At 44.4% G+C, this 26521-nt stretch overlaps 1 protein-coding gene across 1 annotated transcript in view; it reads right to left on the bottom strand.

Moving 5' to 3' along the window:
• The window catches only part of LOC147896795 (uncharacterized), a 137375-nt gene that overhangs the window by 100567 nt on the left and 10287 nt on the right, over positions 1 to 26521 (bottom strand). The window contains exons 2-5 of the mRNA XM_087381776.1: positions 18960 to 19018; positions 18788 to 18845; positions 18668 to 18719; positions 18401 to 18526 (exon numbers count right to left, since the gene is read on the bottom strand). Coding sequence (XP_087237902.1) covers positions 18401 to 18526; positions 18668 to 18719; positions 18788 to 18845; positions 18960 to 19018 — 295 coding nt within the window. The remainder of the gene's footprint in view (positions 1 to 18400; positions 18527 to 18667; positions 18720 to 18787; positions 18846 to 18959; positions 19019 to 26521) is intronic.

Here is a 26521-nt window from a genome sequence, read left to right as displayed (position 1 = left end):
TCGGGATGCTTGGTGTTGAGGACAAGCTTGATGGCACCCATTATCCCATGTGGTTGTACTTGGTGTGCCACCTATTGGTGTCCAGGAACTTTTGGGAAATTGTATCTAGATAGTCTAGACCTGTCTCTTCATCACATGCATCTGCTGCCACCACAGCTACTTCTACCACTTGTGGTTCATCCACCACTACTCCCTCAGTGCCTGCCTTCGACCCTCTAACACAAGAACAAATTCGTTGGAATCAACGAGATGCACATGCATATACAATTATTGCCATGAATTGCAAGAGAGTTGTTATACCTCACATTCAGTCTTGCAAAACCACCAAGGCTGCATGGGACACTTTGGCCAGTCTTTATCAGATACGCAATGAGGCCAGAGTTGCTTATTTGGCAGGCAGCTTAACAATGTTAAGAGAAATGAGCAGCATGCATGTCTATTTGACATAGGTCAAGGACTTCAAAGAGCAGCTCATCAATGTTGATGAGATTGTACCAGACTCATTGGTTGTGACCACCACACTCGATGGACACCCTGACCATATCAGGGATTTGCTACAACACTTAGACTAGTGGCCATGGGTAGCCCCAACCACTATTCTTTTGATCAGCTTGTTTCCCTACTCCTGCAGGAGGAGCAAATTCGTCAAAACAGGGCTGCTTGCAGATCAAGCCTTTGCTATTGATCATAGGGGCAAAGGAAAAGGGGGGGGAAATTACAGCAAGCCCAAACCTACATCTGGTACCTCATCCTTTTGTTCTCATGCTGATGGGAAGAAGAAGAAACGCTGCAATTATTGCAAGAAACCAGGTCATGACATCTCTGAGTGCCGGAAGCATATTACTTCCAAGAAGAAGAACTAAGGACAGCCAAGACAGCAAGGTCTTGCTGTCACAAATACTTCAATTGCTCGTGTCACAAATACAGAGGCAGCCAATCTTGCTCATGATGAGTGGGCATTTCTTGATAGTGGTGCTTCAAAGCAGATCACTTCCTGCAAAAATCTCTTTCACACATTGAGTGGGATTCCAAAGGGGGGCATTGTCACTTCTGCAAATAATCCAGCATATCTAATGAAAGGGATTGGTCAAGTGATCGTCACAACAGTGTCAAGTGATACCATTACACTTATGGAAGTTTTATATGTTCCAGGTATCAAAAAGAATTTGATTTCAATCTCAGCCATCTCCGCACATGGCTTCAGAGTTCTTTTTTATGGTTATTGATGTGCCGTTTATGTATAATCGGTACAATAACTATATTGTACTTACTAGAACAATTGATAGATGGCTATATCATCTTGACATATATGTACATACCTTTGTAAGACTAGAATATATCCAATCATACAAATCTTGACATATATGCACAACAAGCTGCTATAGAAGCTAATGCTGTGGATGAATTTGTAATTTATGACACACATCTATGGCATGAGAGATTGGAACGTCTCAACTTCAACAGTTTGGTGAAGATGCATTCACATGACATGGTCATAGATCTTCCACCCATGCATGCACTTAAAAAACATGTATGCGAGGGCTGCTTGTTGGCAAAATGCATAGGTTTCCATTTTCGAAGGACAAGACCCTTGGTGCATCCAAGAAGTTGCATCTCGTACATAGTGATGTTCACTTGGATATATCCCATAAAGCTGAAGTCTGATGTCTTCTCTTGCTTCAAGCATTGGATTGCCATGGCAGAGAATGAGAGTGGGGAGAAACTCTTGACCTTCCGCACTGGCGTAGGGGGGGGGAGTACATGTCCCAAGAATTTTCTGATTTTCGGGGTATCATTCATCAGTGCATAGTGCCATACACTCCGCAATAAAATGGGCTTGCAGAGCGTAAATAGAACAGAAACAGAAATGGGCCGGTGCATGCTTAAAGGAAAAGCATTTGTCCAATAAATTCTGGTTGGATGCAATTATGTGTGCAAACTATGTGCTTAACCAAGCACCCACTCTGGCATTGAAGACCATGACTCCCTATGAAGCATGGACAGGTCGTAAGCTTGTCATTTCTCACATGCGGGTGTTTGGGTCTCTTGCATTTGTGCATGTACCCTCTCAGTTGAGGCATAAGCTTGATGATAAGGCTGTCAAATGCATCTTCATTGGCTACAGCTCACAAAGCAAAGGTTACAAGTTGTTTCAGCCTAGCACATGCAAGGTGATTATCAGTAGGGACGTGGTTTTTTCTGAGCATGCCCCTTTACCTTGGCTGGACTGTAAAACACAGCCTTCAAAGGAAGCCTCTGATGTGTTGGATTCTATTCCACCTTTCACAGATACAAATGACACGGTGCAGAGCACCATGCCACATGCTTCTAACAGCAGAGAATGGATGGATGATATGAACGTTGAACTTCAGTCCATTCATGCCAATGGCACTTGGGAGTTGTGTGACTTCCTTCATGCAAGCGTGCTATAGGCACAAAATGGGTTTAAAAGTTCATCAAAGCTCATCTTATTGCAAAGGGTTATGCACAGCAACATGGCACCTTTGATCCCACCTCACGCATCACGACCATATAGTGCGTCATTGCTCTTGCATCCCACAAACATTGGGAGGTACATCAGTTGGACATTAAAACCACCTTCCTTCATTGTGATTTACAGGTCTATGTCACTCAGCCACCTGGCTTTGAGAAAAAAGGTTCTGAACATCAAGTTTGCCAGCTCAAAAAGCCCCTTTATGGATTGAAGCAAGCACCCCGTCCATGATATTGTTGGACCACGCAAGAATCGCCACGTGGAACTAGTAGCGCACCAAATACGGGGTGTCATATGCACGCATTGGTATTTGACGTGTACCGTAGTACACAAGACTAGCTTAGGTAGCCTGGGAGCCTTAGGGCTAGGCGGGCTTGATTCTCGGGTTGAGTAGCAAGGGTACGAACTAGATATAGGTCTCTGCTATTTTGGGTGCATTGGATCCGAGTCTATAAAAGGGGCCCAGAGATTCAATTCTTAGGGAGCCAATGTGAGGAAGTCTAGTTCCCAAGTGCTAGGTCTGATCCTGGATTGAGTCGTGGACGTGCGCTTGCATCTTAGCGTAGCCCAAGGCCCAGCAGCACAACAGATCCAAGGCCTCTAGGTGCCACCTGGTGGTATGGGACACCAGGCTGGTCAGGATCTTTTATATACCTTTGTAAGACTAGAATAAGTCCAATCAAATGAAAGAGAAGAAAAAAGAGGTAAACAAAAACTTTTATGAAAAACAAAAGGAAGACATACTTAGCAAGCAAAGCAACACTTATGTCGTCATCAGTGCCCAAACATAAGCAGCTATACTGGGTTTCTAAAGACCCGCGGAGTCTCTTGGGCAAACCCAGTGCTTACTAAAATACGTCAAAAAAACAAAAGAGAAAGAAAACAAGAAATAAAGAAAGGTGACTAAGCAGAAATAAACAAGCAAGTCACAAACAAAAAACAAAATCTTCCAAAAAACTGGAATTATCTCTCTCTCTCTCCATCAACTCCAACGCTTCCTTTGCCACACGATCTATTCATGGCTGATTCAGTGGAACCCAGGCTTTCGGAGTGTAATCAAGACATGGATTACCACGGAGGGGACGACCAAGGTCTCTTGATTACAAAGACTGCCTTCAGTGAATTCACCTCAGCTCTTGACGCAAAGTTTGAACTGGTTAATTTCGAATCGTAAGGGATTGACGTAGCAACTCCAAGGGATTCAGGCTTCTATCACGCTGACCAGCACTGTCCAAGCACTTACACATGTTGATGCTTTAGCTTCAGTGTTGAGCCTGAATATTACACCAGATTCCTATCCAAGGAGATCAAAAATCAAGGACTAAGAAAGGAGTCGACACTTGGTTACACAAGTTGCAAGTACACTTCCAGTTTCACCCTTATCCTGATAAGAAGAAGATGCAACTTGCAGCAGGGTATTTATCAGGGAAAGCATTACTTGGGTGGAAGGAACTACGGTCGAAGCCCTCCACCTGGATCGAATTTGAAGAGGTCTTCAGGAAAGAATTCCTGAAGAAAGAAGAGAACTATGATATCGTAGGCAAGCTCAAGGCCCCATGACCTTTTCGAAGCTTATGAAGGAGTGAGGGACCAAAGAGTTCACATTCTCTTTGACCCGGGCAGCTCTCACAATTTTGTGAACCACAAATTGTGCAAAGGATGGGGCTGTCCACGACACCTAGCAAACACCCCTATGAGGTGAAGCTTCCAGCTAGGAAGCAGTTTTAGGATCCCAAGGTCAAAGAACTTTCTATCCGGATTCAAGACTACACAGCTACTCTTACGTGCTATGTCATGCACTGGTAACATGTAGACTTGTTGATCGGAATATAGTGGTTTAAAACCCATGATATTCAAGTTGGATGGAAAGACCATACACTCTCTTTTTTGGACAAGGACGCCCAATTTTGTATTTATTGTGATGATATTCCCTCTTCTTAGGGACCTATTGTATCTGCGATGCAGCTTCGGAATATATTTAACACTTCTCATTATTATGTGTATTAGTGTGTTTTGATTCCGCTTTCCTCATTTGTTGTCTCAGTTAATTAAAAAAATTATTTAAGCGTGTTTAAACATCGAGAATTAAGAACGTTGTTAGATGATCTCACTGATGTATTCCATGCACAACTGCCGGAAGGTTTGCCTCCAGAACGAGTAGTTGATCATCGCATAGATTTAGTACCTAGGGCTCAACCTATTAGTATTCCACCTCATAGGATGAGCCAACTCTAGGGGGACGAGTTAGCTTCACAGCTTCAAGACTATCTAAACATGGGTTATATTTGCCCAAGTAAATCACCCTGGGGTGTACCTGTCCTTTTAAGAGAGAAGAAAGATGGGTCGTGGAGGATGTGTGTAGATAACTAACGATTGAATAAAGTGACAATTAAAAATAAATACCCTCTTCCTCGTTCAGATGATTTGATACCACTATTGGGTGTTGGAAGCAATGGAAGCACAATGGAAAAAAAAGATGTTGTAATAGATTGCTGCAAAACTGAAGTGTGGAAGCTTAAGAGTGAGCCACCATAACAAAACCCTAGGGCTAACTGTCCTAACTAGACCAAGTATCCTAGCTGACCTAGATGGTACATAAACTAACTGTACCAATAGTCCTAACTGACTATAACTAGGCCTACAAGGCTCATACCAAGGTATAAGTGGCATCTCTGGATAGCCCATGAGATAGCCTACAAACCCCCCTCCATAGTATGGGCTGAAGTGTCCTCGACATGGCTTAGGATACCTAAATAGCTAGTGTTATGGTTGCACATGTTCGTCTCGTAGGATATAGCAACCTATCACTGTACAGAGTACAACAGATCAAGTTACAAAAGGTACTAAGTTTAAAGCTTGCCGAAAAGCCTCAAACTTAGGTCGAGGTAGAGCCTTCGTAAAAAGATCTGCCAAGTTGTCTTCAGTGGGAACATAAGGCAAGTCAATATCACTTGTTGATAATCGCTCTCTGACGTAGTGATAGTGAACCTCAATGTGCTTTGTGCGAGCATGGAAAACTGGATTCCGTGCGACAGCCAAAGCACTCTGACTATCAGTGAAGATGACGGTAGGAGCAGTCTGACATGCACAAAGATCTGCAAGTAGCTTCCAAATCCAAACACACTCCACTGTAGCTGTAAAAGCCGCTCTGTACTCAGCTTCACATCTAGAAGTAGCAACTGTACTCTGCTTCTTGCTGAACCAAGAAACACATGAAGTACCAAGCATAAAACAGTTGCCACTATGTGACACACGAGTGTTAGAACAACTAGTCCAATCTGACAAGTGAAGTATCAGCCCCATAAAGAAGGCCTAAATGCTGAGTGTCTTTAAGATATCTAAAAACACGCTTCACGGCATGTCAATGGTGCATAGATGGGCTGTGCATATATCTGCTCAACTGTGAGACAGCATACTGTAGATCAGGTCTCGTATGGCATAGGTAAATCAAACAACCAACTGCCTGCTGATAGAGAGTGACATCACATGTACCGCTGCCATCCTCAGAAGAGAAGTGAAAACCAGTCTCTAATGGTGTGAATACTGACTTGCAATCCTCAAACTGAAAACACTGCAAAAGCTGTCCAATGTACTTGGATTGTGACATCAAAATGCCCCCCTCACTGTTAGCAAATTGAATGCCCAGATAGTAGTGCAGAAGACCAAGATCAGACATAGCAAATGTCTGCTGCAAATCAATTTTAAAATCTGCAATTTGCTGAGCATGTGTCCCATTCACAAGCATGTCATCCACATAAAGGACTAAAATCAGCAAATCTGTCCCACGCTTGCGGATGTAAAGGGTAGCCTCTGTAGGGTTGTTCTGAAAGCCATGTGTGAGAAAATGAGAATGAATTCTCGAATACCAAGCCCGAGGTGCCTGCTTCAATCCATAAAGGGCCTTTTTCAAGCGGCATACCTTGCTTTCAAAACCTTCAACCTCAAAGCCAAGAGGTTGGGAAACATAGACCTCTTCCTACAAATGCCCATGAAGGAAAGCTGTCTTGATATCAAGCTGATGTATCTGCCAATGAAAGTGGGCAGCAAAGGCAATAACAATGCGAATGGTAGTGATCCTCGAAGTGGGAGCAAAAGTCTCCTCAAAGTCAATGCCATGCTGCTGAGCATAGCCCTTAGCAACAAGACAGGCTTTGTAACGGTCCACTGAACCATCAGCTTTCCGTTTGATCTTGTTAACCCACTTAATTCCAATGGCATTCTTGCCATAAGGTAAATCACACAACTCCCAAGTGTCATTCTGATGGATAGAATCCAATTCCGCTTGCATGGCCTTCATCCAACAATCATTTTGAAAGGCATCTTGATGACATAATGGCTCTTCATTGCATGCTGTAGCAACCAAAGCATAAGCAACAAAACTAGCATGCTCTTTCCGGACAGCTGCTCTCGTACGGGCTGGAAGAGGAGTGTCTTGTTTGCTATCTTTTAATGTGTCAAGGAGCCAACGGGGTACCTTTTTAGGCTCCTGAATTTTTGCTCTTTCCTGGTCAAGAGCCTTGTGCAAATGATCCTTATCAATGATAGGCATATCAGGCTGAATTTCTGCATGCACATGGGGCTGTAAATGACCAACAGATGGAGGAGGGACAACCTCAGATGGAACATCATCCCGAGCATCGAATGGAAACAAAGGCATCAAGCTGTCAAATATGTCTCGAACATCAACAACGAGCTGTTTTTGACAGTCCAGCAAAGGCATAGTGGAAGATTCATCAAACACAACATCCAGACTGACAAAATACTTGCCCGTGCGGGGCTGATATAGCTTATAGTCCCTGCTCTCGGAACTATACCCAAGAAAAATGCATTTAACAGCTTTATCATCCAACTTAGTGCGTCTCTGTGAAGGCTGAAGGCACATGAGCGAGCTAAGCATCCAAAAGTCCTCATGTGGGAAATGTGAGACTTACGACCCATCCAAGCCTCATAAGGTGTGTGAGTCTGCAATGCCTTTGTAGGACATCTATTCAAGATGTAATTTGCACACATGACCGCATCCAACCACAACTTATTAGGCAAATGTTTGCCTTTCAACATGCATCTAGCCATTTCCATCGTTGATCTATTCTTCCACTCAGCCACGGGATTCTGTTGAGGAGTATAAGGCACCATGCATCGATGATTAATGCCACGGGAAGCCAAAAAAACAGCAAACTCCTTCGACATGTATTCTTCCCCCCCCTGTCTGTATTAATGTGAGCAATGTGCAGCCCACTCTCATTCTCAGCCAAGGCAATAAAGTGCTTGAAGCATGAAGAAACATCAAACTTGGATTTCAATGCAAAAATCCAAGTATACCTGGTGAAATCATCAATAAAAGTAACAAAATAGTAAAATCCCCCAAGAGCTACAACTCTCATGGGTCCACAAACATCACTATGAACCAGATAAAGCTTACGTGAAGCACCAACTCTCCCATCCTTGGGAAACGCAGCACGGTGCATCTTTCCAAGTAAGCATGGTTCACAAACATGTTTGGTAGGCATATGCATTTTGGGAAGATCCACAACCATATCTTTCTTATATAACTTCACCAGGGCTCCAATATTAAGGTGTCCAAACCTCTCATGCCACAAATAAGTATCTGCCATGGTAGAATCAATAGTAAAGGCATGTGCATCGGCAAGTGCAGCATCATCATCTGAACATCTGTCATAAGCATCAAGTCTGTAAAGACCGCTAGACAATGTGCCAGTCAAAACCAGGGTAGAGGCATGTGTAGCATCATACACTGCACACCTCACACCATCAAAAAAAACCTGAAAGCCACATGTAGCAATGGCTGAAATAGAAATGAGGTTCTTCCGAATGCCTAGAACATAAAGCACATGCTCTAGAGTGACAATACCACCAGAGACAAAAGTAAAAGCAACTTGCCCAATACCTTTAACGGTATATGATGCATTATTAGCACATGTGACACTGCCCCCCTTAGATGTAAGCTCCAATGAACTGAATAACTCCCTGCAGGAAGTGATATGCTTGCTAGCACCACTATCAAAGAACCAGGCATCACGAACATCTGAAACTGCCATACAAGCATTATGAACATCAGGATTATACTGACATGTAACCAAGAAAGCCCAATGGTGGTCTTGTGTGAAATTAGCGGACTCATGTCGATCTTCTGCACTAGAAAAACCAGATACTACAAGACCAGACTCTTTCTTTTTCTTTTCAGATGCTATGCGCTTCCTGCATTCAGAAATATCATGCCCAGGTTTCCTGCAATAGTTACATCTCTTCTTCTTTTTGTTATCCCCTAAAGAAGAGGCACCATGTGAATGATCAGCATGGGAATGAGAGGGCTTTCCAATTGAAACCTTGCCTTTACCTTTGTGTTTATGATGGGCAGCAAATGCTTGATCACTAGCCATAGTAGCATTCCGATTCACACAACTTTGCTCCTCCTGAAGAAGAAGAGCAACAAGCTCGTCAAATGAGAAATGATTGGCATCACCCCCTACAACCAACCTCAATGTAGTAGCAAAGCCTTGATATGAATCAAGCAACCCATCAAGGGTATTAGAAACCAGCTGAGAATCAAGCATAATCTCATCAATGTTGGCCAACTGCTCTTTCAAATCCTTCACATTAGTGAGATAGGCATCCATGTTACCACCCTCATCAAGCTTTAAATCTTTTAACTGCCTGCGGAGATAGGCAACCCTCACCTCATTCCGCACCTGATACAAAGATGCAAGCTGATCCCATGCTTGCTTAGCTGTCTTGCAAGACCGAATATGAGGGATAATAACCCGTTTCACTGAAAGAGCAATCAAGGCATGTGCTTTGGCATCACGACCATCCCACTGAATTTGCTCCTGTGAAGGAGGCAAAGCACCTGGAGCAGGAGGTGCAGGAGTCCTGGCTGTAGCAGTAGAACCATCACCTGAACACCCATCACCTGAAGAAGCAGAGGCTGCAGGTGCAGCACCAGTAACAGTGCATGTAGGCCTGGCCTCAGAACCTGAAACAATATGCCATAGATTCTTAGCAACCAAAACATGTCCCATCATGTATGACCACATGGGGTAATTGGTGCAATCAAGCTTGTCATTGGCCCCAATCAGCCCAAACAAATCATCTTTGCCACCAAACATGGTGCTGAATACAAGGCAAATGCACCAACTAGCAAAGCAAATGAGAGAAAGGCAACCTCTCAGAATCAAGTGCCAAAAAACTGCCCAAGCTTCAAAGCTTATGTTTACAAAAGACTCTGCTGTCCCAAGGTGTACCTGTTGCAAGAAAAATCCCCAAAGGCAACATGAGGCCTTCCAAGGCAACACGAGGCCTTTCCAAAATGCAACTGAAGAAAAAATTGGAAAAAGCCAATGCAACAACGGCTTACCCAATGATGTACAGCAAAGACAGGCTCTGAAAGCGAGCAAATGAGAGCTGGAAATGAGAATTACAGCAAAAGAAGTGCTCCTACGAGAAGGAGAGCACGTAAAAATGGAGTGAAAGAGATCCAATGGAGAGAAGCTCGAAGCCCGAGGCAAAGGGATGCCAAATGAGGAGGGAAGGGCTCAAAGAGAAGTCTCCGGATCAATTCAGCAGCTCCAAATGGCTCCAAACGCTGGCACGCAGCTCGAGGCAGCTCCAAAATGCTGGCACGCAGCTCGAGACAGCTCCGAAATGCTGAGAAGCCTGAAAATTCAGCAGCTCCAAATGGCTCCAAACGCCGGCACGCAGCTCAAGGCAGCTCCAAAATGCTGGCACGCAGCTCGAGGCAGCTTCGAAATGCTGAGAAACCCGAAAATGACTGCAGTAAATGCTTGCTGATGCAGCCCGTACTGCAATAAATGCTGCTGATGCAGTGTACGGATTTCTGTCGCAGTGTACGGAATTTTCTAGCTCAATTTCTGACAGTGTCCGTACATCTATACGGATTTTTTGACAGGTCTGTACGGGTTTTTCTGACAGGTCCATGCAGTTGCTCCAAAATGCATCTCCTTCACGGTAGCTGCACCAAAATGCGATCTTCTCACGTCAAAATGAGATCTTTCGTGACAGAATTGCTTGGAAAGGTCTCAAACACTCGTGGGAGTGTGAAAACCAGCAAGACCAGCAAGAATGAGGGCTCCAGAGGCTGCCAAACAGCTTGGGAAAGCTGTCAATGGCTGAGGGAATGAATTCCCGACCTGCTCTGATACCACTGTTGGGTGTTGGAAGCAATGGAAGCTCAAAAATGGAAGCACAATGGAGAAAAACGAGATGCTGTAATAGATTGCTGCAAAATTGCAGTGTGGAGGCTCAAGGGTGAGCCAACATAACAAAACCCTAGGGCTAACTGCCCTAACTAGACTAGTGTCCTAACTGACCTAGATGGTACATAAACTAACTGTACCAATAGTCCTAACTGACTATAACTAGGCCTACAAGGCTCATACCAAGGTATAAGTGGCATCTATGGATAGCCCATGAGATAGCCTACAATAGACCGATTGTGGCCGGAGCAAAGTACCTAACTAAGACTGATTTGCGTACAGGTTACCATCAAATCCGTATCTATGCTAAACACATAGATAGAACCACTTTCCGTACTAAATATGGCCAATACGAGTTTCTTGTATTGCCTTTTGGTTTGACCAATGCTACCACTACCTTGCAGCAAATGATGAACGATTTGTTTTGAGATTATTTGGGCAAATTCATTGTTGTGTATGACATCTTGGTATATAGGCGATCGCTAAAGGATCGCATTGGACACCTCCGCATTGTCTTAGTTCTTTTAAGACAACATAAGCTATATGCCAAGATCAGTAAATGTGACTTCTTTATGAAGGAGATCATTTACTTAGGGCACAAGATTTCTTCTGAAGGTATCACCATTGATCTAGACCGTATCCAAAAGGTTTTGGGATGGCCCATCCCTCAGACAGTGAAAGAACTTTGTTCTTTCTTAGGATTTACAGCCTTTCTATGGAAGTCAGTGCATGATTCTTCTAACAATACGGCACCTTTGGCCAACTTGTTGAAAGGTCGCAGACGCAGGTCTACCCAACCGATCTCTTGGAATGATGCACTGAACAAGGCTTTTGAGACCTTGAAGCAAACTATCAAGGAAGCCCTTGTTCTTGCACTACCGGATCCCACCCGACCTTATGTTTTAGAGGCCAATGCGAGTGATTTTGCGATTGCACAGCTTTATTCCAAGAGGGCAGACCTGTAGCTTTTGAAAGTAAAAAGCTAGATGACACCCAATATTGTTGGCCCACACTAGAAAAAGAACTGTATGCAGTCGTGTATTCTCTAAAGGTTTGGAGACACTACTTGTATGGTTCCAAGTTTCTTGTATTGACAGATCATCAGTCAATAAAGTATGTGTGTGACAAGTCCGAATTGAGGGGAAGAAAGGCTAGATGGGCAGAGTTAATGCAAGATTTTGATTTTGAAATACGTTATCGAAAGGGTTCCTTGAATAGTGTGGTTGTTGCCTTAAGTCGAGTCAAATTTGTAAATGCTATGTCATTTACAGAAATATCCTAAAACCTATTGAGGGCTTTGCGCGATTGATAGTCATTTTGGTAGAAGGTGCAAGATGGGAGCTCCATGGTTGACCAGGACTTAGGGATTGTGCCACCTACGGTACAGACGACGGGAGGTCAATGGATGATTAAGGAACGGCTTGCTGTTTCGGAATGGAAAGATATGTGTGCTAGATGTTTCGGATCATCCTAGTGCTGAGCATCCAGTTATATATCAGACTCTGTCTCTTGTGAAACATACCTTTTATTGACCTAAGATGCGTGCGTTTATTGAAAGCTATGTGGTAGGTTGCCAGGGTTGTCAGGTTACTAAGACAGAACGCCTGAGAAGCACAAGTTTATTACAGCCTTTGCAAATCCCAGGTAATAAATGGGAAAGTATTTCCATGGACTTTATTACCGGTTTGCCAAGAACACGCAAGGGTCATGACTCCATTTGGGTCATAGTTGACAGTCTGAAAAAGGTGGCTAGATTCTTACCTACACGATCGACTATATCAGCTATTCAGTTGGCTCACAAGTTTGTGGACCAATTGTTTAACCTATATGATTTGCCTCATACATAGTCAGTGACTAGGACTATAAGTTTACAAGTAACTTTTGGACACTTGTTTTTGAGAAGTTAGGAACTACTTTAAGTATGAGTTCCTCAGATCATGCACAATCGGATGGCAGCACAGAGAAGGTTAACCAATTGGTTGAAGATATGCTTCGAGCATATGTTTCTAAGAGACAGTCTTCATGGGAAGATTATCTCCCCATGATAGAATTTCCTTACAATAGTGCAAAGCATTCAAGTACAAGTTACAATCTTATGTAAAGATTTCAACCTAAGGCACTAGTTATGGTTGGGTTCAAGGGAATAAATAATAATACTGCAAGGACATTCTTGCAAGACATGCAAGAAATGTTGCAGTTTGCCAAAGAGTCTATTAGAAGTATTGCCTCTTGATGTTAAAGTACATCCAGTTTTTCATAACAGTAGACTAAAAGAGTTACTGGGTGTCGAGGACCAACTTGTTTCTCCTCAAGAAATAATAGAAGTTACTGATTTGACTTTAATTCCACACGAACCTGAAAGTATTCTTGAATTTCGTGAAAGACAGATCCGTAACAGAATTATCACGAAATAGTGGAAGGATCATGTTGAGGAGGATGCAACATAGGAGACATTACCTAACCTCCAAAGGACATTCCCGAGTTTTCTTGCGAACTCAGGAGTAAGTTCTTAGAGGAGGGAAAGTATGTCATGTGCGCAGATCTAGTTCTTAGATTACCTAACCTCCAAAGGACATTCCCGAGTTTTCTTGCGAACTCAGGAGTAAGTTCTTAGAGGAGGGAAAGTATGTCATGTGCGCAGATCTAGTTCTTAGAGGGGAAGTATGGGACACCAGGCTGGCCAGGATCTAGTTGGGAGTTCGTGCCAGTAGCTCAGCTCGTGACTCGGAGGGGACATCTCCTAATTCGGGATCATATCCCGTAGGTGTCATGGTTGCGTGGAGAGCAGCCTGCTCAGATTCCTCATGTTTGGTGTGTTCTTGTATTTGCTTGCAAGTCAGAGGTTTCAAGAGTGCTAGGGACGTGTCACGAGATCCCCAAGTCCCACCCCCTAGCCATGCAAAGCTCTCTCTCTCCCCCCAAAAAGTCTCGAGAGGGATGAGAGAGAGAGAGGTCAAACAAGCCTTTATATCCAATGCCCCCAGATGAAGAAGAGGAAGCATGAGAAAACGCCCTTCTATTGTGATCAACTAGGCCATTTTGTGAAAGATTGCAAAAAGAAGGCGGCAAATCTGAAGAAGAAGGGTGCCAGCTTAGATTCAGAGGAGTCAAAGAATGCAGCTGATGTGGTGGTTACAGAAGAGCTTTCCTTGGTGACATCTCCAAGTGTTGTTGAGGTAAAGTATGCAAAACCCAATGTTACGATGAGGATGTCTAGCATTGAGAGATGGCCAAATGAGGAGTTAGACGACTTTGTGAACGTGAAGGACAGTGATGAATCCTTGGTGCCATCTAGGTGCTATGCTGGTATTACTAACATAGAGGACGACACTTTAACAAGACCTATGGATTCAAAGTCAGATGGACGATGTGACTTAGAGGGGGACATCACAGGACTTTAACAAGACCTATGGATTCAAAGTCAGATGGATGATGTGACTTAGAGGGGGACATCACAGGACTACGAATGGAAGCTGATTGTCCAGGTAATCTAGATTTATACTTGGGATTTGATTTCTCGAGTATGCTATTTGGTTGCAGACCTTGTGGAGGAGACCATGGTGCCTGCAAGACTACTCATTACGAGGGGGACAGTTGGAGGATGTTGGTACCTGGATTGCTCGAGTTCAAAGGCGAGTATGTGACTAAAGGAGGTGGTGCCATCTCGTGCTACCAAAGATGGACCTATGTAGCAGGATGGCTTGCTTGTCGGACCTGACCTCGTGAAGCAGGAGACATTGGATGAAAAGCCTTGACACCGCAATGTTCCAAAGGGCTACGCCATGGGAGCTACTAGAGCATCTTCATCGACGCATTGGGATCGGGCCAAGATGTGTCGATGAAAGGGGGTGTGTTGGAAATGGTGTGGTCACCTCCCCATTTGTAAGCCCCAATATGAAGAGAGCATGGGTGGGGTGAACCAAGGAGTGGGGTTGCTGCTACATGGGCAGCACCTTGGTTGCCATGGGCCACGTGGCCAGACAGAGCCTGCAAGCCCTCAAAAAAGGTGCCCCCACCTGGTCAGTTTACAGACCAGAGTGGATCGGGTTCATGAGGCTGCTGGGTCGGCCAAAATCCCTACTAAGTCGGCCAGATTTAGGGGGCTACCAGCCCCTATAAAAGGGGCCCTTGGGGCCTCGTTCTTCATTCACTTGAGCAGCAGATATCCAGCAGACGGGAGCAGCAGATCAGCATTCTTTAGGCCTACATCCAGGAGAAGGAAGGGGCTGCACACCTAGGCTGCTATTCAGGGCAATAACGTGTAGCGATCAGGCATCATGACTAAGTCTACAGAATCTCGATGAGAAGCACGCGGGCTCAGGGATCTAGAAGTGCCAAGGAGATAGTAGGACAACTTTTGTAAGGACAGAAGACCACGGTTTGGTGAGACTCTGAACTCTTTTGTATTGTGTCCTTTTGAGGACAGAAATATATCTTTGATTGGTTCTATATCTCTCTTGAACACACACATGTTTGTCGAGTACACACAAGTAAAGAACTTTTGGATTCCGTAGTTAAACACTTCTGCGTGATTTCCTGGGCCCATCTATAAGTCTTCCGCTGCGTAGGATACCCTCTGTTTGGTTCATTTCTAACAAAGCCATTGTCAAAAATGACTGAAATCTTGACTGCAGCAAAGGGTTTTTCTTCTGAATCTAGCTCGAACAGCAGCCACTGTGGACCAGCAACAATGGGGCTAGCACAGTCATCGATCATGGACAGTCATCTGAATACAGTCAGGCGGATAATAGCACACGACAGTCAGTAAACCTCTTCCAAAGATGGTGATGGTAGGAGTAGAGGCATGACGGCAGCGAATTAGCATTAACTAGCAGCTAAGATGGCATCAATTTTTATCAGCAAAGTGCTGGTCCTCCACCAAATACCAACTGTTGTGGCTGAGAGCAGAGCTACCAAATGTGGCAGCAGGTCTAGATAAAGAAACGTTGCAGGCAACTTCTTCAGAGTGGCATCACCGGCTGCAGCCAACGCATGGTCAGATCTAGTCAGGGCAGATGTGGAGCCCTACACTAGGCGATGGCCTGAGAAAGAGAGATGCAACAATCTAGCAATAGCAGCACCTCTCAGATCTGGAGTGGCAACAGATTTAGAAGCAGGTCAGTGTGACAATAAAAGCGGCAGCCAGAAATGATTCTCCATAATAATTGTGACGGGTCTGTCCATAGACATTGTCGCATAGGAAGAGAGCAGCTCGAGACAGCGTGGGGCAGATCGGGGCAGAAATATTAAACGAGCAGTAGGAGCACCAACCAGGGTGGAACCAGCAACAGATGACACGCTAGATCATACCATGCTAAGTCACATGGAGAGAGGGTGAATGAGTTAGAGAGATGGAGACAATGCGTAGACAAATACTGAAGGTGGTTGATGTGATTGCAAAGTACAAGCCTCTTTTTATAGGTAGAGGATGGCTTGTTTAATACATGACGATGTCACAGGAACGAATTTCCCTGACATCATAGATGATGTCACACAGATCAATTCTAATCTAATGTAATCCCCAAAGGTCCAGTGACCCTTCAAACTCACAAAACACAAACGGGCCAGGGTGGCATTACGGATAGCCAAAAGGGTTTCGGGGGATTGCATTCCATCGTGCCGGGGGCAGGGCAACTGGACAAACCCACACACAATGACAATAGAACTACAACCCTGTTCACACTGAAGACTCTGAAAAACCCCAACAGTATAGTCACTCAATACTAGGTTTCCTCCACTTGACCTTGCACAAATCCTCTCTCTCAATAGTTAAGCTTTTGGCAAAGATTATTTACAATCTAGCCATATTAGTTGCATCAACCCTCCCAAGTACATTCTCAACCAAGCACATTAGTTAATGTAAACAAAGAGTCAAGTCACTTTCCAAGAGACACTCCTCTTCTGGAAAAACAACTTTATTCCTTGCATGTAAAAGTGACGCAACATGATGTGGCATGTGTTTATAATATACTCTTTTAAAACTAGGGATCACAAATGCCCAAACAAAATTTCCATGGTTTTTAAAAGCAGGAATTCTAGCAAAAATTACTTGGGGAAGGAAAAAGAGAGAGGCATTAAATATTCATACTAAAAGTAACAGAGCACAAATGCTCATGGGCACTGCCTTATGGTTTATTAAGAGCGATATTGAGAGGCAAGGAGATTTTGAGGGAGGGAGTAGCAAACAAAGATTTTTTATTTTTAGAAAAACAACTGGAAAATCACACTAAGCAACTTTCAAGCCTCTGCTAAAGCACTCCTCTTGCCAGACAGTGCATCAATCAACTAGTAATATTAACCCCCCCCCCCAAAAAAAAAAAAACACATTAAAAACCACACTAAGCAACTTCCAAGTCCCTGCTAAAGCACTCATGGCAAGGAAGTGCTAAAACATCTTCCCCTAGGAAACCACTAAAGAATATGTTAAGCTTTCACATGCCCTGCAAATTAGCATCCCTTAAAGAGATGTCCAACGAGGAAGTTTGAAGGGGTCCAGCAAATTAACCCTTTCAAACAGGCACCCTCACATTATGTCCCCTATGTCTTGCAAAAATGCAAATTCCTATAAATTAGTTGGGCAAGGCATAAATGAGAGGAAGGCACTAATTGAGAGGGGGGAAATCTACCATGAATGGGAGAAAAAGGAGAGACATTAACGAGAGGGAGGAGAGTGAAGTATCATGCGTTAAACAAAGAGGACAAGGGGAGGACATTAATAAAGAGAGGGGAAGGGCTGTTATGAGGGGGAGGACACGTGGGAGACCATCCGAGAAGGTTCCCCTGTAATGCACCTTTTTTTTTAAAATACAGATGAACGGAAAAATCGTGGACCTTCAACTATATGTACTTGCCAGGACCAAGCTCTATGCTGGCAGGAGAGGAATAAACTTGTCAGGACCAAACTCTATGCTGGCAGGAGAGGAATAAATTGATTCATGTTGTGATATCTCAACCACCAAAACAATCTAGAAAACCTTAGCTTCCCCATCATTAAGAAAAGATAGAAGTTATCTACTCATTTTCCCCCACCTGACACTGCATATAACGGCTATTTAGTTTTTGTGAGTTTAAAGCTTGAGTCTAAAAAGTTAGGCCAGTAAAAAGCTTGAGTCTAAAAACTTAGGCAAGTTGCACAACCACCATGAAATACCACGATGACAAGGGAAAGATTGGAAATTATCAAAATGCATGAACCTTGTCGAAACAATGGGAACATAGTAGTTGTTCGCACCTTTGTTTATGCCTCCTTTGAAGAAGGGGGGGGGGGGGGGGGCGGGGGGGGGAGAGAGAGAGAGAGAGAGTACGGATCAATTAGATCTCTTGACAACATTGCTTTCACCCGATGACAAGGGAAAGATTGGAAATTATCAAAATGCATAAACCTTGTCAAAAAAATGGAAACATAGTAGTTGTTGGCACCTTTGTTTATGCCTCCTTTGAAGAAGGGCGGGAGAGAGAGAGAGAGAGAGAGAGAGAGAGAGAGACGGTACAAATCAATTAGATCTCTTGACAACATTGCTTTCACCCCTTTCAGGAAGCCCTTCACAAGATTTTGCAGATATAAAATGAAACTCACCAAGCAAAGGAAAACAATAACCCTTCTGGAGACCAAACTCTAATCAATGAGTTGAATAGCCACCATCCCATGTGATACCACATTCCCATGAACCCTTACCTTGTAAACTTTTCCCTGATGGTTTCTTGTCTATTCCACTGCCTCCACTGTCACCCTTTTTATTTGAGGCTGCAGCTGCTCTTCCAGCTACAGCCGAACCAAACCCAAAGGCAACTCGCACGGGAGCTGCACAGTCACAGATACACTTGATCACCAGCAAAAACAAGGACCCTCTATCACAACCCACACAAAAAGCACAGAGCAGCCTTTGCAGTCCACCAGGATAAAAACTAAACTAAGAGATAAGAATCAAAAATTAAATGTGACCTCTTATATCAGTTCGTCTGCCAGCTCGAGCTGTACCATCCTCTTGTGATTGCTGCAAGACACCATGACGTCAGTTGACTGAATCAAGCAGGCATGACAGGACTGTTTCAAAATAGATACCTTCACAAGCTTCATAAGTTCACTTGGAAGCTCAGCTTCACCACCCTCTCCAGGCTCACTGTCAAATAATAACCAGAGACTGGTGTATGAAAAAAATGCCAGTGGATAAAGCTTCCGGACCATCACCATGGATGAGAATAGGAACCATAGATTCAGCAATGCATGCACAAACCTTTTAACTGCCACAGGTTTCTTCTGCCTCCTTGCAGGTACTTTTGGCTCAAACTTGGCCTGGAAAACCCCCAAACAAGTACTTAAGTATGCCTAACTCAATGAGACGTCAAATTTTATTCAGTTTAAAAAAGCATATCTGGCCTGTCTGCGTTCTAAAGTTGGAGAGCACACATTTTTGAGAGTGACCAAACAAAGAACTACGTATATTTGAGAACCTTAAACAACAATGCTATCTTGAAAAAGTGACAGGATCTGCCTTATCCCTAAAGGGGGAGACAGATACGACCATCAACACTGCCGGCAATCACACTCCTAGACACAGCCTACAAGATCTTCACCAAGATCTTGAGATAGCACTTTCAGTCTCTCCTCAACCTTACCCAAGGCACCCAGACAAGCTTTGTCCATAGCATCTAGGATATGTTTAGAGGCCATTGATTGTGCCTAACATGAGTCTCAGGCCCTCAAGATCCTCCTCCTAGATTTCGAGAAGGCCTGTGATAGGATCAACTGGGCTTGGGGACTGGCAGAAGGTTGCAGATGAAGCTTATGTTCTCATGTCATCACACGGTTAGCTACAAATCATATACAGTTTCAGAAATTTTTTACATTAAAAAAAACAAAGAACCATGCAAATAAATAGGTGTAGGATTTTGAGAATGGCTCTGCACACCAAACAGAATAAGAATCAAGGCCACGTCCCCTACTAGGCTGTATTTCATTTATTAAAAATAAGGAAATATAAAAAGAAAAGGGGAAGACCTTATACCGTCTAGGGACCCTCCGTGCTCATAGTATGCTTCAAAAGGAATATACAATATAGAGCCATGAATTCCTTGATAGAAATCATACAAATATATTAATAACTCTGAAACTGAGTGTTTTCACAAATGATTCTCCAGAACAAGGAACCAGGCATCTGCAAACAAAGAAATCTCCACCAAGCGGGTTCAACCAACCATGAACTCTCTGCAATAGACAAGTCCAGGTGTTAACCAATCACAGGTACCGGTACCAGACACCAGAGGCCTGAAAGAAGAATTGCAATTTTTCAGGATAGGAATATGGGTAAAACCAATATGCAAAATAGGCTGCTAGTGTAGAGATATTTTTCATCTTCAAGTACGCGGGACCAACATGTTTTGAAGGCAATGCCTTGTTTAATTGAGAGATTGGGCTGGTTATATAGTGGGGATTAGGCCATGCAAAAAGAACATTTCATCAAAGTTCTAAAAAGTAAAACGATGTCAGAATATATCTACATAGCCGTCTATTTGGAGCAGCCACAATGGATGCGACCACAAAGGGGAGGTTAAATTCTAAGCTTCCTTTACGAGGTATCACACAAATAATACCACAAAGGATGCTACCACAAAGGGGAGTGAAAAGTCTAAAAACTTATTATCAAGAGGAGATCTTACACAAATCTAGTATGTAGAGGGTCTCCCCACTCCTCCCCCAGGCTGAATGGACACAGTGGACAATGCAAACCATACAAAGAATGTCATGGGCATCTGCAGCCCATGGCATAGACAATCTGTTGGACAGGCCTCCTCATCAACAGGCAAAGCAGCAGTAGGTACAGGTGACCAATCAGCAGGCGATGACATCAGTCAACTATCAGTCAGCAGTGACACAAGGCAGGTTGGCAGGGGCTCATTCCTCCTATTTTGGGACCAGGACGACTCCTCAGCATCCGCCTTCAGTGCAGCACAGCAGAGCCATCCAGTGGCAACCAAGGACCTGATCCAGCAGCAGGGAAGCGGGCACAGTGGGGCAGATCTCCACCCTTGCCATCTTCCACCTTCAGGAAGGGGCCTCTTCTTCACTACAGTTAAATCTATCCATTTACCACAGTACTCTCTTCAGAGGGGGGCTCTTGCAAACAGCCAGCCTCAGTTTCAACACACACATCATCACATCTTTTGCGTTTGCTGTTCATAGTTCTATCTCTATTTCAGTCAGCCGTAAGTAGCAGAGAAAGTGAGTTAGACTTCTCCCTCTTACATTGGTATCAGAGCTTCAGTTTCTTCCTACAGCCACTGCTTTATCTGGCAGAAATAACATAAATTCCAAGGAGCCGTCCAACCCAAATAAGCAAGAGGACATAGGCTCCACAGACCCACCAGCGGTGACCAGCCGTTCTCTACTACATACAGCATCTCCTCCTACAGAGGCTCTAGTGACGGCTTCTGCCATGGTGGCAACGATGCAGACAATGATACAAACTCATCAATCTGACAACGTCTCTACATGAATGCTCCAGCTTCAAGAAATGCAGGAGCATAGATTGCAGGCTGGACAAAGAGCATGACCATGAAGCCCAAGCAACAAAGGAGGCCCATGAACACACTGATCAAGAAGCCAAGCAAGAAGGAAGAACGGGATTGCCATCTCCTCATTTTTTTACTCTGACCACAAGGGGGAGAGGCAATTGGCAGAGAGGGTTCAATGGCCTGCCAAATCATCATTTCCCAAAAGCCTTACAGTACAGTGGCAAAACCAAAACTTTAGTGTTGATCCTAGCTCAACCAATTTGAGAGTGCCTTCACAATGATGCAACAGAGACAATGAGCTGTGTATTCTCATATCAAACTTAAAGGCAGGGGAATCACATGGGGCCACAAGAGGCAAAAGGATCATTATGATATAGATCATGAGATGCCTCATTATTTGTGAACGGAGTTCCTCGAGGATATCAGGACACGCTTGTTGCCACCTCAGTATTTTTGCAGAGTCCATTCTTTTAACTTTCCAAGTACCCCACCGAATCGGTAAACCATTATGCCAACCAATTAATACAAGTGGTAGTTCGTTTACCAAAGGAGGAACAAGACAAACGAGTGTCTCCATGGCTTACACTCCAACAGTTAATGGTACGTGCACACTTTCATGCCTTAGGCTTACAAAAGTGCTTATTAGCATGCTCAGAATTTTGAGCTCATGAACAAGGCAAGAAGTTCGAGCTCGTGAGCAAGGCAAGGCAGCTATCAGCAAGAAGTATCTATGAAGAACCGAACTTATGAGAATGCAAATGGGTGCAATGCATCCAGAATTTTGATGCTGATTTAGCCCTCCAATAGGAGAAGAACGCCCTCTTGACAGTACTTGTTTCTGCTTGACCTATATGCAAGTTTGCCAAAAATGTCAAAATAATTTAGGAAACACTGTTACCAAATGTTTCCTAAGTTTTGGAGTTTTTGAAATGTGGAAACACTTGGGAAACGCCTCCATGCAACAAGCGACGATGAAATCGCTATCATGGGCCATCTTGCATCTATGGTTTGGTCGGGGGCGACGAATTAGTAGGCGGAGATCTCTCTGACGGATTGACGTCCATGAATCACTCTAACGGGATTGTTTCACACTTGGGAAACGCGTCCATGCAACAAGCGACGATGAAATCGCTATCATGGGCCATCTTGCATCTATGGTTTGGTCAGGGGCGACGAATTAGTCGACGGAGATCTCTCTGATGGATTGACGTCCATGAATCACTCTAACAAGATTGCTTCCACAAATCACTTTGAAGGGATTCCTTGACGCAATTTGCTTCCACAAACTCTGTGGCCTGCATGCAGCCACGTCTTGCATAGCAAACAGATGATCATGCAACTTAGCATCCCCTAGTCCTATGAGGAAGCATGGTAGAGGCACTCATCCTCTCATGGGGTTCACATCTCGAGTTCAGATGTTTAATCCTGGAAATATAGTCTCTTAAGGACCCCATCTCCTACTTTAATATTTAATTGCGCTCGGGGAGTCACTCATCATAAACTCATACAGCATGTGCGAGCAAGCATGTGTTAAAAATTACCCCTATTCTTGCATTTGTATATTTTCTCATGTAATTGGTTAAACCCTTGTACATGTTTACATTTTCAATCTTAAAATTGTGACACCCTGGAGCAACTTGCAAGCAGGCCCTTATATACACAATCATGTAGCAACGTCACATATTGTGTTGCAGCCTATGTAATAGACTTGCTTCGATTTAGAATTGCGAACGGATTGCTAGCCAGGCCTTCGACTAGTGGCTATCTCCATTGACTATCGCTCAAGAGATGCAAGCTATTCGACGCTCTACTACCTTCATGGTCAACAATTTCCTTTAGCTCCCTCACTTACAATTTCGTGACAGTTTGACAATTTGATGTTTGACTATTGCTTTTGGCCGGTGCCTTGTGTAGGTGCCAGGTCGTTGCGATGCACATCTCTTTCTTTCTCAAAAGTCTTCCCGCTCCCTCTACTCTCTAGCACTCTTTAGTATTCTTCTTCTCTCTTCCCTTTTAATCCATTCTTTCCTCCCACTCATGAACGACGGCGCCAACGACGATCAACTACCGTGCTTTTGTATGCGTTGTGTCCCAATAGAAAGTTATATTTTCTCAGTGCACCTACCAACTCAAGATCAATTCTGCTCTCTCCCTTGACAATGCAATCCGTCGAAGGGCACTCAACTGCATGTGCATATATCTCATTTGCACTCCTGAGTGGTATTGCCCTATGTACCAATGACTTGAAGCCGTAAGCCTGGGGAACAAGAGATGGAGAAGAAGGTGTTTACCAAATCTGTCACAATAAGTTCTTTTCACTCGACGTTGTTCACAAGATCCTAAGCCGTTTTGGAAGCACATTGCAGAAAAAGGGAGCTCTGCCAGGTTGAAAGGAGGCAGCAATAAGTGGTCATGCTCTTTTTGTGGATTGAACATTGTGGATCATACTCTCGTGTGCGTGCCCATCTTCTAGGAATGAAGAACATGGGTGTTCAAGTTTGCACGAAGGTGCCACCAGATGAGAAGGCAGCCATCGCACATGAAGATCATGAATCCTCTAGCAAGAAGCACAAGGGTACTATTGGTTACAGTTTGAGTGCAGGCCCGAAGACACTATCTCAATCGACCATGCTAATTGTATTCAACAATGCCTCAAGGAAGGAGGTTGATGATGTTGTGGCTCATTACTTCTATGCCAATGAATTACCATTTGCTCTTCAACGGTCTCCATATTTCACAAAGATGTAAGTGAAGTCGCTTCATTTGGAAGGGGATATAAACCTCCAGATTATGAGAAGCTATGTACCTCTCTTTTGGAGGAGAGAGCAAGAGTGTCAAGGAGCCTATACATGATGCATTACTTGGCCCTACTATGGATGCTCGATTGTTTCTGATGGCTGCACAGACATTGCAAGGAGACCTCTTCTCAACATTGTGGTTCGCACTGCACGAGGAATTGAATTCAAGAAATCCATAGATACCAGTGGAGAGGCAAAAACTAGAGAATACACTGCCGCTGGGCCCTGAACATGTAGTTCAAGTTGTTACTGATCATGCCTCGAACTGCAAGCTAGCTGATCGTCTTGTGGAGCAAGAGTTCAATCATATCTTCTGGACCCCGTATGCTGCCCATTGTTTGAACTTGTTGCTGAAGGACCTTTCAACCCTGGCATTGATGGCGTTAACAATCTATCATGGCGATTCATTCTCCAATCATGAGGCACCAATGGCCATGCTAATGGAAGACACTAGCCACTACGCCATTGGAGCAGCCCTAGAGCAGCATGGTCACCCATTGTATTGGACGAACACAAGCTGGTCCTGATCGAGATCAGATATTTAGTTTATGATAAAGGGGCTATTGGCAATGATCCATGCCCTTAAACCATGGAAGCATTTTCTGTATGGTCTTCGTTAGACCCTTGAGATTCCGGACCCAAGGACCCCAAGGCTGAAGCCTCACCCAGGACCACCTCTTCCAATAGAACTCTATCGGTTGAGGCCCTAGAGCTATCTAGATATTCCAAACGAGTACCCGCCAGCACTCAAGGCATCTCAGTCCTGATTTTGCAGCCTCAAAAAGGGGGCACCATTGCCACCATTGGAAGCCCTGCTTTAGCTTCGTGAGGCTTCAAATTTGTGGCCGTGGGTGAGGAGCAGTGGGCTCCCATTCTCATTCGACCTGATGATGAGAGATCAGATGTTCAAGATGATGGACATGTGGTTGGGGCAGCAGGGGAAGGAGCTATGGATCACGCATGGAGACACAGCTTATTTCCAATTAAACTTCGAGAGGTTTGGGCCTGGCAGCGGTGGTGATTCGCTTAGGCCCAGATGTGCAGCTCAGCCAAATAGATCATTGGCCCTGAACCAATGTGCTAGTCGGTTGGGTCTGCAGTGGGCGCTAAAGGTGGCCATTGAGCCAATGATCCCTTTAGAATGCCACTGCACAGACACGGACTACTCACCGTGCAAGCCTCCCTCAAAAACTCAAAAGTCTGCAGTTGCACACAGTCTTCCACGCATAGAAGGACCTTGTTCGCCACCACCCCCCCCAATGAGTTGGACCATGCTGAGCTAGAACGTGCACGAACTTCATGATCATGTCAGGCAGCAGCCAAAGCAGTAGATACTTTGATAAGAGTTGCAGAGGACTATAGTGGGACGCGCTTGTCTGAGAAGCCCAACCTCTGCAAAGACCACTCCACCTTGTCATAATTTTTGCTAAGGTCTTGATGCCCCTGGGACATCAAGGACTTAAGAGAATAAGGAGGTAAGGTGTTGATGCCCATGGGGCATTGATATCTTAATGGAATAAGCATGTGATGCATCACGTTAATAAAACGATTAATTTGATTAGCCGTTGATGCCCTCGGGGCATCAATATCTCAAGGGAATAGGAGTCTCAAAAAGGGGGCACCATTGCCACCATTGGAAGCCCTGCTTTAGCTTCGTGAGGCTTCAAATTTGTGGCCGTGGGTGAGGAGCAGTGGGCTCCCATTCTCATTCGACCTGATGATGAGAGATCAGATGTTCAAGATGATGGACATGTGGTTGGGGCAGCAGGGGAAGGAGCTATGGATCACGCATGGAGACACAGCTTATTTCCAATTAAACTTCGAGAGGTTTGGGCCTGGCAGCGGTGGTGATTCGCTTAGGCCCAGATGTGCAGCTCAGCCAAATAGATCATTGGCCCTGAACCAATGTGCTAGTCGGTTGGGTCTGCAGTGGGCGCTAAAGGTGGCCATTGAGCCAATGATCCCTTTAGAATGCCACTGCACAGACACGGACTACTCACCGTGCAAGCCTCCCTCAAAAACTCAAAAGTCTGCAGTTGCACACAGTCTTCCACGCATAGAAGGACCTTGTTCGCCACCACCCCCCCCAATGAGTTGGACCATGCTGAGCTAGAACGTGCACGAACTTCATGATCATGTCAGGCAGCAGCCAAAGCAGTAGATACTTTGATAAGAGTTGCAGAGGACTATAGTGGGACGCGCTTGTCTGAGAAGCCCAACCTCTGCAAAGACCACTCCACCTTGTCATAATTTTTGCTAAGGTCTTGATGCCCCTGGGACATCAAGGACTTAAGAGAATAAGGAGGTAAGGTGTTGATGCCCATGGGGCATTGATATCTTAATGGAATAAGCATGTGATGCATCACGTTAATAAAACGATTAATTTGATTAGCCGTTGATGCCCTCGGGGCATCAATATCTCAAGGGAATAGGAGTCAAGGTGTTGATTCCCTTGGGGAATAAGGCATCAAGGCATTGACACCCTT

This window comes from Dipteris shenzhenensis, chromosome 11 (assembly GCF_047967505.1).
Source record: "Dipteris shenzhenensis isolate YYH24624 ecotype China chromosome 11, Dip_SZ_1.0, whole genome shotgun sequence".
NCBI lineage: Eukaryota > Viridiplantae > Streptophyta > Polypodiopsida > Gleicheniales > Dipteridaceae > Dipteris > Dipteris shenzhenensis.
This window is presented reverse-complemented; position numbering and strand designations above follow the sequence as displayed.